Source organism: Hemiscyllium ocellatum, chromosome 11 (assembly GCF_020745735.1).
Source record: "Hemiscyllium ocellatum isolate sHemOce1 chromosome 11, sHemOce1.pat.X.cur, whole genome shotgun sequence".
In the NCBI taxonomy this organism is placed as follows: domain Eukaryota; kingdom Metazoa; phylum Chordata; class Chondrichthyes; order Orectolobiformes; family Hemiscylliidae; genus Hemiscyllium; species Hemiscyllium ocellatum.
Window position 1 is genome coordinate 75,356,978 of NC_083411.1, and position 18,667 is coordinate 75,375,644.

Genomic DNA, 18,667 nt, shown 5'->3' on the forward strand with positions numbered 1-18,667 from the left:
AGATAACAATTATTCCCAGCATCAAAGTCTGAGTGGGTACCTGGTGGCTGCCACTTCTCCAGCCTTTCATCTTGGCCAGCAGTCCCCAAACTCTCAGGGCACATGTCATGGACAGAGACCCATTACCAAAAAGAAAAATTGCTGACAGAACTCAAGAGGTCTGGCAGCATTTGTAGAGAGAAAGCAGAATCAATGTTTTAATTCCAGTGACTTGTCTTAAGAATAGTCTGTAGAAGAGTCATCGGACCCGAAATGCTAACTTTGCTTTCTCTCCACAGATGCTGAGTTTTCCCAGTAACTTTTGTTTTTTTTTCTGAATTCTAGCGTTTGCAGTTCTTTGTTTTTTTTTGTTTAGTGACCAACAAACTCCTATCCATGAAGGTTAGCATTAGACACACACCATTATCACCACAATTGAAGACATCAATTCTACACTTTTAGGAGCTCATCAACATTTTATACTGCATACTGCTGCCACAAGGGCAAGCACCCACTTTGTGCATCAGGACTGGGTACATTTTCAGGCTCTTTGCTTGCTCTCTTAGTGCTCATTTCCTTTGTGCCTACTTGTGCGTTCACAATATCTCTGCCTTACCTTACTATTTTGAACTTTGGTGCCTCAGTCAGAAATTAAAGGCTCATAATACTTCCACCTTACCTTATGTCACCAGGTAACTTGTGAGGTTTTCCAGCAAGGATAGTCAATGAATAGTCAAGAGTGGGCATGTTGCTGTACAGCACCCTGATCATCACTGTCAGATCTGTCCCTGTGTCAGTAACCTATGTGGTGTATCTATTGAACATGCTTCAACCAAATGTCTGTGTCTCAAAGTCTAAGGGGAATAGTTCTTGATCATGTCAAGGTGTTTATTGTCAATTTGAGATTTCACTGCAGTCAGTAAAGGCCACCATCCGATCTCAGTGAGGGGCTTAGACATGGTCAGTCTGCTGCTTGGGCCATTCAGAATAAGGTGTTCTGGAGAAAGGGCCACAGTCAACTCTGCACAACCAGTCCAGGGATTTAAGGTAATTCAGTTAGAGAGAAGCACAATGATCAGCCAGGAGTCTGTCACTCATCAGTTGGAGTTTTCCTTCCAAGTTGGCCAGGGAGGTGGGAAGAGGTGCACTCAGTTCTGGGGATGTGCTTGCAGAAAGTCAAGGTGGGTGAGAGTGGTCCATTTGGCCCCCTGCAGTGGTGGGAGGGTTGGTGAAGTCTATTTTGAGGATTGAAGGCAGCTTGCTGAGCTGCAGAAGGGGAAAAACTATGAAGGGGGTAGGGTTGTTCAATGAGGATACATTAAGAGCATTGGTTACTGAGGCAGGAGGATATCAGTGACAGTCACCATTATCCTGGCTTTGATGGAGAGACAGTGCATCATGATGGTTGGCATAACTAGGCTGTAGCTAAAAATGTGTTGCTCGAAAAGTGCAGCAGGTCAGGCAGCATCCAAGGAACAGGAGATCCGACGTTTCGTGCATAAGCCCTTCTTCAGGAATGAGGAAAGTATGTCCAGCAGGCTAAGATAAAAGGTAGGGAGGAGGGACTTGGGGGAGGGGTGTTGGAGATGCGATTGGTTCATGCATAACTAGCTGTAGACCTGGGACTCAGGGAGTAAAGTGGAGAGATTAAAATTTAAAGGAATCAACATGTGGAAGCTCAAACTTGATGGTGTGACAGAGACTGCAAGGAAGAAACAAGCATGATAATTTGGGAGAGTGAGCCTGCAAATTACTCAGAATTTCTGCCAATATTGTCATGTAACCTAAACCAAATTGGATTCTACAATGGAAAAGACAATATCAGCCACCACAACTAGAGTGCATGAAGTCAGTATTTTTCTCTTTATGGGCACACAGGCTCTACATGTGTGTGACATGAGGCCCTTCAAAAGGCAATTGCATCAATCAGCGACTTACAGGGTACATGGTACACTCACACAACAAAGACATCTGGAATTGTAGAATTATGCACATGAACCTCATGCAGTGACCAAGTATGATGAATATAAATCCTGATCACAAACTGGTCCTCACCTCAGTGAAGCAGAAGTAAATGTTCAATAATTTAAATCCGTTCAAAAGAATGTGGATCACTGGATGCAAAATACTGACACAACTGGGCAGGGTCAACATGGATTTATGAAAGGGAAATCATCTTTGACAAAACTTTTGAGAGTTTTTGCTTTGAGGATGTGACTTGGAACATAGATAAAGGAGAGCCAGGAGATGTGGTGTATTTAGTTTTTCAGACGGTGTCCATTAAGATCACACTTAGGAGGTAAGAAAACAAATTTAGAGCACATGGGATTGTGGACAGTACATGACTGTGGATAGAGAATTGGTCTTCAGATCAAAGACAGAGACTAAGAATAAAAGGGTCATTTCAGGATGGCAGGCTGTTAACAGCAGGTGCTACAAAGGTCAGAGTTTGGTCCCCAGCTGTAAACAATCTATATAAATGATTTGGATTTTCTGACCAAATATTTCCAAAATTGCTAACATCAAAAGCTAAATGGGAATGAGAGTTGCGAGAAGGACTTAATGAGGCTTCAAGGGGATTTGGACAAGTTGAGTGAATGAGAAAGAACATGAAAGAAGAGATATAATTAACCACTTTGGTAGAAGAAATATAGACAGTGTATTTCTTGAGTAATGAGAGGCAGGTAAGTGCTAATATGCAAAAGGATCTAATTGTCTTTGTTCATTTATCACCAAAAGCTAGCAATCAAATACTGCAAGCATTTAGGAAGGCAAGTGGTAGTCATTATTGGAAGAAGATTTGTGTACAGAAGTGAAGATGTCTTGTTGCAATAATACAAGACTCTTAGTGAGACTGCAGCTGGAATTTAATGGTTAGTGTTGGTCTTCTTATCTAGGCAAAGGTGTACTTACCACATAGGGAGTGCAACACAGCTTCACAGGCTAATCCCTGGATGGTTGTATGTCTTATGAAGAGAGATTGAGGAAAATGGATCTGTATTTTCAAAGAAGGAGCAGTGATCTTTGTGAAACTGACAAAATTCTTACAAAGCAGATGAGATAGGATGTTTCACTGGCTGGTGAGCCTATAACCAGGGACACAGTCTCAGATTAAGGGGTAGATCATGTAAGGCTAGGAGTGAGGAGAAATTGCTTCAATCTGAAGGGAGTAAACCTTTGGAATGTTCTATCCCAGAGGACAGTTGAGCATGTCCAAAGCATAAATCCCTAGATTTGATGATAATAGCAATGTCAAGGTACATGGGCATAGTGCAGAAAATTGGTTCAGAGGTTGATGTTTCGCCAAGTTCTAATTGAATAGCAGAACAGACTTGATGGGCCAAATGGCCAATGTCTGCTCCTCTTCTGTTCCTATATCGAACCAGTCTGAGAAAAAGGGGCCATTTAGGACTGAACTGATCTGTAACCTCTTCACCCAGAATGTTGTGAATCTTGAATTCCCCATCCCTGTGGAGGCTCAGTATATTCAAGGCAGAGATCAATAGGTTTTATATATTAAAGATGAGAAGGGATAAGGGGATAGAATGGCTTTGAATGAGAAAATCATAAATGGTCTGGTTTAATAGCTGAGCAGGTTCAACCTGCCAAACAGTAGGCTTCATTTCCTATATGTTGAACATGTGTTGCTGGTTAAAGCACAGCAGGTCAGGCAGCATCCAAGGAATAGGAAATTCGACGTTTCGGGCATAAGCCCTTCATGGATTCCTGATGAAGGACTTATGCCCGAAACGTCGAATTTCCTATTCCTTGGATGCTGCCTGACCTGCTGTGCTTTAACCAGCAACACATTTTCAACTGTGATCTCCAGCATCTGCAGACCTCATTTTTTACCCGATTCATTTCCTATATTCCTATGAACCTTTTTAACTTGTTCCTAATTGCACACCAAATCCTAAAAAAATACATTGGAATATTTATAAACTAGGAATGAAATATAGAGTAGCATAGTCCTGCACTGTGTGGCTAGAAACGAGAGATTAACCCATGGTTACAAAATTGATGGAAAATCAGTAGTTTATAGTTTATGATGGAAGCTGGAGGGGTTTTGGAAAAGATATCACTGCTTAACAAAGTGAGGCAAAGCCTGAGCAAATGAGCTGGCTTTGTGGAAACTAAGACAGAAAGGAAAAGAAAATAGAGAGAGTGAAATCAAACATAAATAAATATTTGTGATTTAAAGAGCTTTGGTTTTTACAGGCAATAAAGAGAAAAGAAATAATTAATCCTGATTTATAACAAGACAAATCAAAAGGAGTACTGCAGTGCGGGACTGATAATGAGAGAGATGAAGGGCAGTGTGTAACATGAGCAGTTGGATATAATTAGCCATATAATACTGAAGGACGTAAATTTCAATTAGCCAGTTCAAAATATTTGACATGATGGTAAGAAAGACAGTGGAAGTGTCAATTTAAACTTATTTCTCTGAAAAGTTGTCAAGACTTAGACACGTGGAAAACTAAAAGTTCAGACAGATTTGTGCCAGACAAGCGTACTAGGGTTATGTGACTAAGGTGGGTAGATGGGGTCGTGATATACATCTGTAATCATTTTTCAGAACGGTGGAACAGGCTTGTCAAACTGGACTGGAAATGGAGGACACCGATTGGTTGCAGTAGTTGGATAGTGGCAAGTAGCAGAATGTTGCCCAAGGGAATTTTTCAGTGCTTCATTATTCATGGAGAACTTTAATATCAAAATTACAACATCTACGATTACTGATGAGACCAACTTGCATCAAATAAAATTTGACTGGACACAATAAAGGATGTGCAATTAGCTCCACCTCATTACTGACTCAGCAGAAGAACAACCTGCAACTTTGAGTGAAAGAGAAAATTTAAAACAATTTGTTTGAACTTATCTATCAGATCGCGGAATTTGTGTAACGACCATTGAAAATTAAAATCGCAAAGAGCCATGAGGAAATTAAGTGTATCACATTGTTACACTGTGGTTGGTAGCTTGAATTTGAACAGGAGACTGGGGTGCTAAGAATATGGTCCTTGACAAGACAAGCGAGAGATGGGTGGAGATGCCTGGATTAATAACTGCCAAGGAAGGAGGGAAGGCAGCAGGCATTCCAGGAGAGAAGGACTGAGTTTTGATGGTTGGCCATGAAAGAGCACTCCTGTTCTTCACAGGCTAAAAATATCTTGAAGAAGATGTTTTGAAAGAACCAAATCTCAAGGCGATCTGACAATCTTGCCAATCAAGCAAAATTTTGGCACCAGTGATGCCATCAGGCTGTGATCTTTAGTTTGGCCTGTCCGGGGTGACATCTTACTTCCAGAACCCTGGTGATTGAAATGGTGAGTGGTCAGAACACACTGGGACCAAACGGCAACCCCATGTTTAAAATTATACCGTGTTAAAATAGGAAGAACAGACAGTAGAAAGGATATATTAAAGGGCAACAAAGTTGGTTCTTTTTTTAAGTTCATTAAACTATGAAGATAGGCAAAGAAAACAAAGTACACTCCCGGTGGAAAAAGATTAACAGTCTTTCCTCTGGTGGTGAAGTTGATGTCGAGGGGTCATTAATTTAAAATTGTCAAAAGGGAGTGTGGAGACAGGACCAAATGTTTAATGCAGAGAGTTGTTCAAGCATGGGATGCTTTGCTGTGGGGAATATCTGAGGGAGAGACCATTGTATCTTTTAAGTAAAAAAAAGTTAAATATTTGAAGTAGAAAATGATGCATGGTTCGATGGGCAGGACAGGAATATAGGCATTTGGAAAATTCTAACTAATGATTGCAATATCTTCCTCTAATTCTTTCAAGTTGGAATTTCACCCTTACTTTTGGCACTTGGATTATTGATAAAATAGTGTTTGGAAGCAATTACAGTAAATATTTTGAGTTGAGTTTCAGTTGTTCTTAACCTTACTAACTATTTTACTGGCTGTTTGTTGAGTGTTGGTTCTTGATCAATAGTTTTCATGCCTTCTCACTACAGCGAAACCTTCCCATCTGTTCAGTTGTGATCTGATGATATTTTAATGAATATATCAGGTGTAAGTGTGATCGTTGCCTGCGTGGTAATTTCTGAAGTAATTCTTTTAAATGTGATACTGCAAGGGGGTAATTCTCACTTAACATTGGGTGGGAATTCCATGGGATTAGGTGAATGTCAATTTTACACCTAATGCCTGCAATGAAGGTTGAAACTGACCAAATTAAAACCAGTGTTACATCCAATTCTGATGGTGCTATTAGCTGAAAATGGTCCTCCCTTTTAACATTTATAATGGGATGCACTAGATGCATTATATTCAATTATACCAACTGGAACTAATTGCCTTTATAGTTCCTCATAAACATTTGTTACCAAATGTGTTCCTATGCTTAAAAGTAGACCTAATCAGATACCAAAACAAGAACTTGTGTGTGGAGGCAGAAGGTATCTACATGATTCATAATGGATATGTTTTCTCAAAAGAGAGGAGTTATACAGACATTGTAGTGTCAGAGAAGGTGTACAAAATGTTGAATGATAGACGTAATGAAGGACATAGTCTTTGTTTGTTTAGTATCCTTGAAAATGCAGAGATTACCAGGTTGAATAAAACATGGGCTGAGTTACTAGTGGAAGAAAGTAGAGGGTCCATTCGTCATTTTTAATCTGTTATGGCCAATAGATATCGCAGTGCTGGAGAACTGGATGACTGCTGTCCTCAAACTGTCATTGAAAAAGGGACGGGTAGTCAAAGTGATGACAGACCAGCAACTTAAACCTCAGCAATGGGAATATTTTGAAAAAAAAAGTATCAGAAAAACATGAATCATTAGTTAGAAAGGCATGAACTGATCAAGGTCAGTCAGCATGGGTTTGTTAAGGGAAGGACTTCTCCAAATAATTTAATATTTTGAGGCGGTGATAGGAAGAGCTGATAGGGTAACACATTTGATGCGATGCATATCGATTTCAGCAACGCTACTGACAAGGTCTCATACAACAGGCTGGTCAGAAAAGTGAAGGGTCATAGAAGAAATGGGAAAGTCGTAAGTTTGATCAAAGGCGATCTTCGCATCAGCAGGCCAAGGGTATTGGTTGATGGCTGCTTTTGTAAGTGGAAAGCTGGTTTCAGTACAGTTTCATTGCACTCAGTGGTAGTGTCTCACTGGGGTCAATGGTGAACCCCTAATGCTTCCTCATATACATAAATGCTTTAGACTTAAATTGGAGACATGAAGTCTGCATATGATACAAAATTGACCATGTCATTAATGGATTGATTGTTTGGTTTGTCAGAAGAATAGAAAATTAGTGGTCAGTGTGAAGTAATTAATTTGTGGAGGACTAACAGATAAGGACAGGCACACAAAGCAAAGATATTGGAAGTGCTCTTTCAGTATATTCCCATAGATCTCTGAAGGTAGCAAGCCAGGTGTACAAAGTGGTTAGAAAGGAATATAGGATAAAGAACATCCACATTCAATGCTGTTTCAATACTATTCAGACTGAAAATATTGGTGAGCGATGTGTGATTTGTTTTAATGTTGGTAACTGCGGTACATTACCTGACCTGACTGACACCATCAGTATGACCTTTCCCTCTCTTAAACTTCAGGTTGTTGTCAGCCTTCTGACTTGCAGCCTTTCCCCAGTGCCACACTGCTGCCTGACATTGAACCAGGGAGCCTCCACCCCTGGAGTCAGAGCTTGCCCTCAGTCAGGCTGCAGTTGCCACCTCAGGGGGCCCCACCATCACTCCCAATCACCCTTCCAGCTGGCAGGATGTTAGCCATCTTCAGGCTGGACAGTGCCCCATGTCCTCCGTCTTTAACAGAGCACTAGGCACGATTGAATTCAGCAGCCCTCCAGCACCCACAAGGTGGCAGCCAGGATCACAGGACCCCGTTGAAGACTGTGGGACAAAACCAGGCACCGTTCAATCCACCACCACACCCTGGCAGTGCCCATTGACTGCGAACTGCCATGGACTGCACAAGCCTGAAGGCCCTGTCCACTATTGGAGTGTGAGGGGAGAGTGAGACAGTGAGCTTGACCACTGCGAGAACTTGGTGTGTGAGAGCTGGGGCAGGAATGCCAAATCTCCATGACTGGCCAGGAGGAGCACTGCCTTTGAGGAGTGGCCCAAACTGGAGCGAGTGACCGGGCAGTAGGGGCATGCGACTTTCCAAAATGACAACACCTGGGAGAGTGGCCACATTGTGGTCAGGGAAAGATGACAAGCTCAACCCAGTGAACAAAGGTCTGGTGCAGGCTCCAAACCCCATTCCCACAACCAAGTTCTACTCCCAGAGGGTTCACTTTAACAGATACTGTAGGTAGAATATTTAATTGCTCTTTTGAATTTTAGATTTTTAATAGTTATTTCATTTACCAATGCATCATTTCAAGTACTGTAGTTCAACTTCAAGGGAACAGGTACAATGTTTTATTTCTTTTTGTGTAAAAGAAGAACCTTACTCTTGTCTCAACAGGAGTTCTTACAGGAATCGATGTTTCAGATAAAACCTTTCCATTTAATGCAGTGATCTTCAGGGACATGATCCTGCCCTTAAGTGAGGACATCATGTATTTATCTTTATTAATCAAATGCAGGGAAATTATTCGGACACTGTGTAAACAAAGGATTAGATTGCAGCTAGAGTAGTGTGTACAGTTCTGAACACTGCCCTACAGAAAGGATGTGATTACATTAGAGAAGATGCAGAGAAGACTTTCACAAATTTTGCCAGGAATGGAGAATTTTGGTTATAAGAATGAGGTGTTATCTATGGAACAGAGGAGGCTGATGAAGATTTAATTAATGTCAGTAAAATCGTGAAGGGTATAGAGTGGATAGGAAGGAGTTACTTTTGCTGAAAATCAACAAGGGGACATGGATTTAAATTAATTTGTAGAAAGATTAGACAGGAACTGAAGAGTATTTTTTTCAGAAAATGTTGGGGGTATCTGGAACTCTTTATCATTTGAGATTGTGTTTACAGAAATGGTCCTTCCATTTAAAGAAAAACTTGGATATGCACTTATGTTGTTGCAACTGCCAAGAGCTGGAAGTGAGTGAGTTAGCTCCCTCTCAGCTGGCTTGGATATAAGCTGCTTCTCTGCCATAAATCTTCTTTCTGACGTTTGAGAACTTTTCATTTTTACTCAACAACTACACACCTTGTACCACCGAACATATACATGACCTCTGTTACAAATTTATTGTTCAGTTATGAGGACTTAGCAGATTTCAAGTTGCAGTTTTGGCAATTACACTAAATGGAGTTTTATTTGTGAGTAATCCAAACTTTGGGCTCTTTTATAGCTGAATCAATTGATTGGTGATATTGATTTAAATTAGATAATTTTAGGTGTTTAACATTTCCCATGTTAAATGCATTATATCCGAAATGGGGTTGGTATTTATTGTGATGGGATACACTGGATGGACCGATTAGATCTTTGCCTTTCTGCTAACAATATAACTTATGTACAAAGTACAAAAGAAAATCAATATTGAAAATAAAGTACAAGTTTTGGATGTTCCATGAGCCACAGCAGTATCATCATACTTGTATGAAAATCAAACAACTTGTGCCTGTGCTGCTTAAGATCAAATGTTGCGAAACCAAAACTCAGATTTGTGACAGTAAGTCTTCCCTGTGATTTACATTGAACTGTATTCTTGTTGAAGGTGGATTAAAACATTGGGTGAGATTTGACTCGACAGAAAGCATAGAATTATTTTATTTTGTGTTAATTTATAGTTAAAGCAAGTTCTCCTTGCTTAACAAAATTTTACTTCTCCCCATGAAAATTGTGCAAAACATTCAGAAGATGTAAGTTTCCTCTCTGTTTTTTTTTGACATTGGAAGTTGTCTGGAGCAAAGTACAGCCACAAATACCAACAGTCTTCTCCAACATTTTTAGTTTCCAGTTTTGGGTTACATATCTACATCGCTCATTCTCTTGTGTAAAACCTGACTGCTCAGGAATTACTTTATGCGTTGCCAGCAAGGCGGATGGTTGTGACAATGAATTCCTCTCCATTAATGATCCAGGAGCAGACACATCAATAAAACTGGCTACTTCTCCTTCTCCCTTGGGGTATAAGTTTAAGTAAAGCATCTGCTGCTGTTCGCAAAATGAATAGATGCTGCCTTAGCTAATGAACCCGGAATGGGTCAACTACCCACTTTCTAAGTATGCAACAGAGTCCAAGCCATGACCTTTTGCAAACTGACATGTCTGGAAGGTTTCGATGTACATAATCGATGTTCCGTCCATTTTAACCCTCTCTCAACTAATGTTTGGTAAAAGCCACTACTATATGACTCCGTTTTTAAATCCCTTTTAATGAGGGGAAATGTGATTAAAAATCTCAACATGTAACATGTGCTTACCAGAATAATCTGTCATTATTTGCACTTGCTTATACTTATTCTTAATAATTTATCCCCAAGCTTAGATCACATGGCAAGAAGCAAAAAATCTCAAGTGGACAAAATCTCAAAAGGTTCCTAATTTCACCTTTCCAAAATTTTAATGATATAGTCCGAAGTAAAATGTGGTGATTAGCACAAACACTAATGAACTATTCATCACTGCTGAATATTCTCTGAAGATTTATATCCATATAGGGATTAAATAACAGTTGTCAAAATTCCCAAAAAGAACCTTATTTTGTCATTTTAATGACTACAGGTGGGACATTCCTGACACATTCCACAGCTGCATCGAGAAAGTGAAAAACATTTTATTTTTCCCCAGATAAAGGTTGTCATCAGTGAGTATTTTAGAATGGGAAGATTTTGAATAATCATCATTGCAGTTATAGGAATGAATAATGGAATCCTGTCAATTGAATGCAAAGTTGGGGTCAAATCAAATGCAATAAGTTCAGGAGGGACAAGGGGAAGAACAGTAGTACCATGACTTTTATTAATTATTACACAGCAGATCCAAGTTGAGCAATGTTAATTTTTTTTGCATGCATGCAGAATTTTGCCAGGGAGTGAGAATCCACAGGGAATACTGTGCATGCCTGCACTTTAGCATTGAGCGATGTGAGCATTCAACGTGTTGTTTGCTGGGAGATAAGTGTTCGGATAAACGTTCAAAGGAGCACACAGATGTAAATAAAAATGAAAGAAAGATACAAGTATGTACTTTGCATTGATATTTGCGAAAGGAGTGAACCTTGCCATTCTGATGATAAATAAGAAAGCTGCAGTTGTACAAAATGAGATAAGAACTATTAATGAGATGAGGTATTAGGAAAACCAGCAATATTTAAAGTAACAAATATGCTTGAACAAATATGGTAGATCTCGTATAAAAGTTGAACCCTGATGTATGGCAAGAAAAAATAATTTTCATATTTATTGTGTGAAGATAGATCACCTCACATTTCGATTAAATAAAAGACTAAACTGCAAGGTTTGTGAAGGTTTGTAGCTCAGGTTGAGTTTAGGGTGTAGGTTTGCTCACTGAGCTGTAGGTTTGATATCCAGATGTTTCATTACCTGGCTAGGTAACATCATCAGTGGCAACCTCCAAGTGAAGCGAAGCTGTTGTCTCCTGCTTTCTATTTATATGTTTGTCCTGGATGGGGCTCCTGGGGTTTGTGGTGATGTCATTTCCTGTTCATTTTCTGAGGGGTTGATAGATGGTATCTAGATCTATGTGTTTGTTTATGGCGTTGTGGTTGGAGTGCCAGGGCTCTAGGAATTCTCTGGCATATCATTGCTTAGCCCCCAGGATAGATGTGTTGTCCCAGTCAAAATGATGGGTTTTTTCCATCCATGTGAAGGGCTACGAGGGAGAGAGGGTCGTGTCTTTTTGTGGCTAGCTGGTGTTCATGTATCCTGGTGGCTAACTTTCTTCCTGTTTGTCCTACATAGTGTTTGTGGCAGTCCTTGCATGGAATTTAGTAGATGGCTTTGGTTTTGTCCATGGGTTGTACTGGGTCTTTTAAGTTTATTAGTTTTTGTTTGATAGTGTTGGTGGGTTTTTGTGCTACTAGGATTCCGAGGGGTCTTAGTAGTCTGGCTGTCATTTCTGAGAAATCTTTGATGTATGGTAAGGTGGTTAGGGCGCCTGCTGTGTTTGATCTGCTTGTGAGGAATCTGCAGACAATGAGACCCAGCAAGATTTCTTATCAAACGTACTTCACTAACTATTCAGTTCACCTTTTGCTATCCCTTTTGCCTAATTCTAACCCCACCCTACTTTTTCATAACAACACGCAACTCACCAAATATCTATTGAAAGAGCAGCATTTCTGGCGATCACACCATCTTTGTGCCCATTGTGCACACGGTCAGTCACTGTCGGTCCAGGGCTGCCCTGCATAGTTCCTGATTTTTGGCCCTGACATGGTGGATAGGGGTAAATTGACAGCCTGCAGTGTGACCAGAGATCTGGAGGTGCTGCTGGATGAGCTTGTGTAGGCATGAGGTCCTTGTCCTCCAGGACTAACAGTGGAGGCTACAACACGAGAATGTCCCAGTCTTGTGCGAGGTTACCCCTGGCTCAGTGCAGACTCAGCTATTGGTAGGAATGCACTGTAGTGTCGGAAAAAAGTTAGCGAACTTCTCCACTCATCTAGCATTAGTCTTGCCATCTTGTCTTCAATATGGTGTATTCACTCTATTGCTGTTGCTTTACCCTCCTCCTACCAAAGCCCATGCTCCAGCATTCTAACCATTGCCTACAAGTTTCCCTCACCCACTGTCACTCACTGAATCCTGGGCATCACCTATTCTGACTACTCATAAATTTGACAGCCTCCCCACCTGCATCAACAGTAACAGCTGTGCCACCCACTGTCATCGATCCTAATATTTGCCTCTCTCCTATGCTAAGCAAAAACAGCTCAAGGGTAGAAAGATGTTCAGTTCCTCACTCTTTATGAGGAGAGGACCCTGACTTTGACTGACCCAAGCAGCTGATTGACTGTGTCCAAGCCCCAAGAAACCTTTAAGTAATCTAATCTAATCTAATACCTCTGACTTATTGTGTGGGGATCCCCTGTGTGAAGGCTTGACTGAGGCCTTCTGACAACCATGGCCAAACTCTTGGCTTTTTATCTGTGTTAAATTGCAAGGCAAGACAGGCTAATAACAGTTCGCTGTTGATACCACTATAGCTGGTCAAATCTCAAATGGCGGTCAAACAGACTACAGACAGGAGGTGGAAGACCTGGAAAAATGGTGCACAACCTAGCTCTCAATGCCAGCAAAATCAAGGAACTCATTATTGACTTTTGGCAGGATGTTACCCATGCCCCCCTACACATTAACAGCACAGAGGTGAAACAAGTGGAGAGTGTAAAGCTCCTGGGAGTGGTCATCCACAACAAATTTTCTTGTACTCTTCATGTGGACGCACTGGTTGCAAAGGCCCAACTATGTCTCTTCGTCCTCAGGCAGCTGAGGAAATTTGGCATGACAGCGAATACCCTTGCCAACTTTTATAGTTGAGCCATCAAGAGCACTCTGTCTGGATGTATCACTACCAGGTATGGCAACTGTACCATTCAAGATCGGAGTCGGTTACAGAGAGTGGTGAACTCGGCCCAGACAATCTCAAAGGCCAACCTCCCCTCTACAGAATCCGTCAACCAGGCCCGCTGTCAAGGAAAGGCCGCCAGCATTCTCAAAGATCCATTCCATCTTGGCAATGTTTTTCTACAATCTCTACCATCGGGGAGAAGATACAGACCTGATAGTTTTGAAACAGTTTCTACCCTACTGTTAGAATACTGAATGGACTCACAAACTCTTAACATTCGCCTGTACCTCTGTTTTTGCTTTTGCCGCTGTTTACCTATTATTTACTTATCTATTCTACTTAACTCGGTGATCTGCCTGTACTGCTCGCAAGACAAAGCTTTTCACTGTGCCTTGGTTCACGTGGCAATAAATTCAATTCAGTTCAATTCAATTCAGTATCGCTGGCCGAGGGTCCGAAACACAATAAAGGAAGACAAGGTAATGCAAAGCAAGAATGCTATAGACATTCAGATAGGCTCAGAATGAGTGACCACTGTGACAGCCAATGCCCAGACATGCAGCCAGGCTCAGTGCATGAGTTGGGTGAATATTCCTGAGTGCACAGTGCCCTCGCAGCAGCATCACAATGAGAGTTGCCAATGCAGCCTAAGGTGCAGTATTGAAGTGCAGTAGTGTACTGTAAGTGGATCAGAGATGTACCATGAGGGTTCATCATAACAGGCCCATGTCAGATGCCAGTGTCCATGAAGGTGAGGTGCATGTAGCCAGTACCCATGCATTCTATTCCTGAGATCTTGGTGCCCAGTGTCCAATATGGAGTTCCTTTAGAAAAAGCACCAAGCAGATTTAGCCTGATAACAAAGCTTAATTCTCAGTCAAACTACAGCTCTCATGAAAATCACCAGCATTGATATTAAGGATGGGGTTATTATGTAAAACATCAAAAAAGAAAGACACATAGAGCAAACGCAGAGTTAAAGGAAATTATAATGAACAAACAAACACAAATAAAATATAAAGTACAAAAATTAATTCAGGTAGAACAATTTTGAGGTGGATTTGTAATTCTAGAAACAGTAATTTGTGAATTTAAACACAAAGCTATATTCTTTTCATGGTCAAAAATGATGTACTTTTCTTCTATCTTATATCAAAGTGGATCACATAGCTGCAGGTTATAAAAATCCATCAATTGTGTAGCCAGTGTAGTAATGCATTCTGTCCAACATTTTATTTCTATGTGAAATGCGTGGGACATCAAAATAAAACTCACTTATCAAAGCTGTTTCTGTGAAAGATATGAAAACAATTTGCAATGGACTGGCATCAGGTTAAGCATAGGTTAAAGGCTGAGCCTGAATGCAGTAAAACTCACTTGCCCCAACAATGTCACTTCATCTTAGTCTTAAACAAAGCAGCCGTTTTCCATCGGGGCAAATTGTTTCACTTCATGTATTATTTTCGTCTGTCTCCAGAACAGATAGAAGCAGCAAAGATTTCCACTTCAAAATCCAATCACTACTAAGAGAGTGTTTACAAGTCCTAAATGGGCAGTGGTGAAAATCATAAAGTGCCAGGCTTGCACTCACATGACCACTATTAGCCTGCTAAGAACTGCTGGGAAGGGATTAATGTGGTTGTCTTGGTAACAATTTGTTTTCATTGGACTACATCTGTGTGGGAGTCTGTGATGCTTACATGAAACTCTCTTTGTGCAGAAGCGATGATCAGCTCAGCAGTTTTGAACATCTTTGCCATTAAATTGGCCATAGATTCAGAAGTGCTTCACAACTCGTCCCTTGATTGCTGGAAGAGCTTGGCATCTTTCAGTACATTCTGTTGTCAAAATCCACCAACAACAAAAAAAAAATCTAGCCATAGTGAAATGATAGCAAAGTAAATTGAGGGAAATTCTTGATTAAAGGTTTTTTTCTTAAAAGACCTGGCAACCCTGAAAGAGTTACGTAGTTTATTGAACCTCAAAAGAAATAGCTTAGAAACTGGAAGGTCTTCATACATACCAGACTAATCAATTCTTCATCATTCTTGATAGGTGCAGTATTGGGAAGAATCATTTTATTTTGTCTTTTGATGTAGCATTTTTCTCCTCCAGCGAACCATATCCCTGTCAGTCCCTAAAACAAAAAAATTGTTCTTCATACTTTACAGACGTGATGTGTTTGTAAAACAAAACAAAAAAATTTAAACTATCAATGATGCAATAGGTTTTTTTAAAATTAGGCAACCATAACTGTGGACCAATGCCTGGAGCTTCCGATGCCACACAGACTTCCTTATTCTCCAGCCTGCTGTTATGGACAGTGAATTTGCGATAATATTTGGCACAATTATGTGAAATAGAGGAAGAACAGGACAACAGTAACAAAAAAGGCAGCATGTAAACATTCGTTCTGTGCCATTCAAACTAAACGTTAGTGCTCCCAGATGACGGATGTTGGCACATCTATCAGTACATGAACAGGGTAGGGATTGTTTGAGGTAGTTGACTGCCATCAATCTTCCTTTGTCTTAGGCCTATCTGTGATTACTGATAGACGATATACAACCATAGAGTACGTACGTTACGTAAGGTTTATTACATGACGGTAATAAATACAATTACTTTTGGTCAGACATAATGATTTGGACCCATGAGAGCTGGTACAGATATATATGCTCCCTCTAAAAGCTAGAATGCAAGTCTTATGGGTGGCACGGTGGCACAGTGGTTAGCACTGCTGCCTCACAGTGCCGGAGACCTGGGTTCAATTCCCGCCTCAGGCGACTCTCTGTGTGGAGTTTGCACATTCTCCCCTTGTCTGCATGGGTTTCCTCCGGGTGCTCCGGTTTCCTCCCACAATCCAAAAATGTGCAGGTTAGGTGAATTGGCCATTCTAAATTGCCTGTAGTGTTAGGTGAAGGTGTAAATGTAGAAGAATGGGTCTGGGTGGCTTACGCTTCGGCGGGTAGGTGTAGACTTGTTAGGCCAAAGGGCCTGTTTCCACACTGTAAGTAATCTAATCTTGTCTTCCCACAGACAGTGTGTAACATCGGTTGAATAGCTAGAGCCAATGTGAATTGGGCAATAACAGAGTGTTTACTGTTCATTAAAAATGCAACATATTTTAATCTGCGCATTTTAATGTATCAGTTAACAGCCTGGGACTTTAACTGGGTTTTAGTGGAGAGATCAACTCGGAGAAAGTGATACAAACTCTTAAACTGGTGGAAAGAAAATGAGGTGGTTGTGGTGAGGCTGTTTTTCATGCTTTTGAAGGCAGCTCTGCAGTCTCCCGACCCTGACTGTGAAAAAGTCTCTGAATCTAGCGTGATGTGCAGGATGGGAGGTATGGCACGATTGTAGCTGGCTGTAGCTGGCTTCACTGAAGAAGCTCTGCAAGTGCTGCTGAGCACAGTCATACACGTGGCAGCTTATTTTTGCCAGAGAAGGACAGTTACCCGAAGAGAAAAGACAGAACTATCCCTGGCACTTCATAATGATTTCCATGCTGTCACCATCGTTTAGAAGACTTGGCAGCAGGTCAGAAGAAAAGTGCATCATTTAAACAGGAGCACAGGAAAAGGCATTTAAAAGTGGGAGCATTGGCCATACAGTCACGTGAGAGAAAGCTGTATAAAAACATATATGCATTAAAAAAAAATCAGTTTATGAAGAGACAGAAACATTAATGTAATTGTGTCAAAACTTTAGGGATGGAAGTAGCAAAGGTTTGTAAAGTGATATTGTAATTGTCATGATCATTATGGGAAGTAATTTGAATGAATCAAAGGTGGCATGGTAGTGGCTCAGTGGTTAGTACTGCTCTCTGGGTTCAATTCTAGCTTTCAGGTGACTGTCTGTGTGAAGTTTGCATGTTTTGCTCCCATTCTTCTGGCTCTACAAAGCCTGGGGCAGTGAAGTGCATAGTTCTAATCATGAGGGCCTGTGCTGTAGGAGGCCCAGGTTAGTTAAGCATGTAGCTGAATACATAAAATCTGGGAGCTGACAGGCAAATGTGCCCCCCAGAAATCCCAGGAAAATGCTATCATGCATGCCCAGGAAGTCAGAGGAGCGCTCATCTAATCACTGGCTGGTTCTCTCTCATGCCTGCTGTGGACAGGCTCACTACTGAACCTATCTTCAGTGGGACTCAACAAGGATACGATTGCAGAAACAGTCAGTACATGGGAGTTACAGGGCCCAAGCTGTACAGGTCAGAGGGCTGAGGTAAGGCTTGGGGCTGAGGAAGTGCAGCTGGAGAAGCAGAGACTGGACTGGAGACCTGAGCTTGGAAATGGGACCTGTCTGAAGACGCGCGCTTTGACTCAGCTGGGGATGTGGGGTGGAGAATGAAAAGATCCAGGGACAATGAACTGCCTGGCAGAATGGGATGAGACATTGAGGAGGAGGCTACAGCAATCAGAAGGATTGGGAAGATAGACAGCGGGTAGGCCGTGGAGATCAAGAAGAAGAAGAGAGAGAAAGGAAGACAGGGTTGGGGGAAGACAGAGAGCGGGGTAAAGACTTCAGGAGTGAAGTTGGAAGAGGTGGGAGGAGTAGTCTGGACAGCAGAAGAGAGAGAGAGAGAGATGGATACTGTGGGGAAGAAAGAGGGAGGTTGCAACAGTAGGTGGTGTGATGGAGGCTGCAAGGGTGAGGAGAAAGATAGACAGAGCCTTCACGAGCAAGTCGGGGGAGAGAGAGAGAGAGGTAGCAAAGGTGAGGGTGATAGTGAAATATTAAGGATGGCACTAGGTCAGAGTGAGTAGGAGGCTGAGGTATGAGGAAGAGAGGGTGGGTGTAAGGTAGGAGGGAAAGACAGAGAAGCTGCAAATGGGGAAAGAGCAAGGCTGCAAGTCAGAAAGACAGAAAGGGAGGCTGTATGAAGAAAAAAAAGTGTACCTGCAAGGGGAATGGATGATGTAGGCTGCATTAAGATAGATAGAGATAGAGAGAGAGAGAGAGAGAGAGAGAGAGAGAGAGAGACAGGCTGCAGATTGAGGGTGTGTGGAGAGGGGGACTACAAAAGAGAATGAACAATTTAAACTGTCAACAATCTAGGAACCAGGAAACTGCAAATTACATAGGGCAATGAATTCCTTGCTAATAAATATGGAATCTCTCATTTCAGGCTGGATATGTTTATGCATATTGGGGTGGGAGGTGATGAGGAGAAATTGTAGTGGATGT

General features: G+C 41.4%; 1 protein-coding gene across 2 annotated transcripts in view; it reads right to left on the minus strand.

Moving 5' to 3' along the window:
- tnmd (tenomodulin) overlaps positions 1–18,667 on the minus strand; it is a 212,046-nt gene that overhangs the window by 67,617 nt on the left and 125,762 nt on the right. For both annotated transcript variants that reach the window (XM_060832212.1, XM_060832213.1), the window contains one exon: positions 15,498–15,611. In XM_060832212.1, the coding sequence (XP_060688195.1) occupies positions 15,498–15,611 (114 nt within the window). The remainder of the gene's footprint in view (positions 1–15,497; positions 15,612–18,667) is intronic.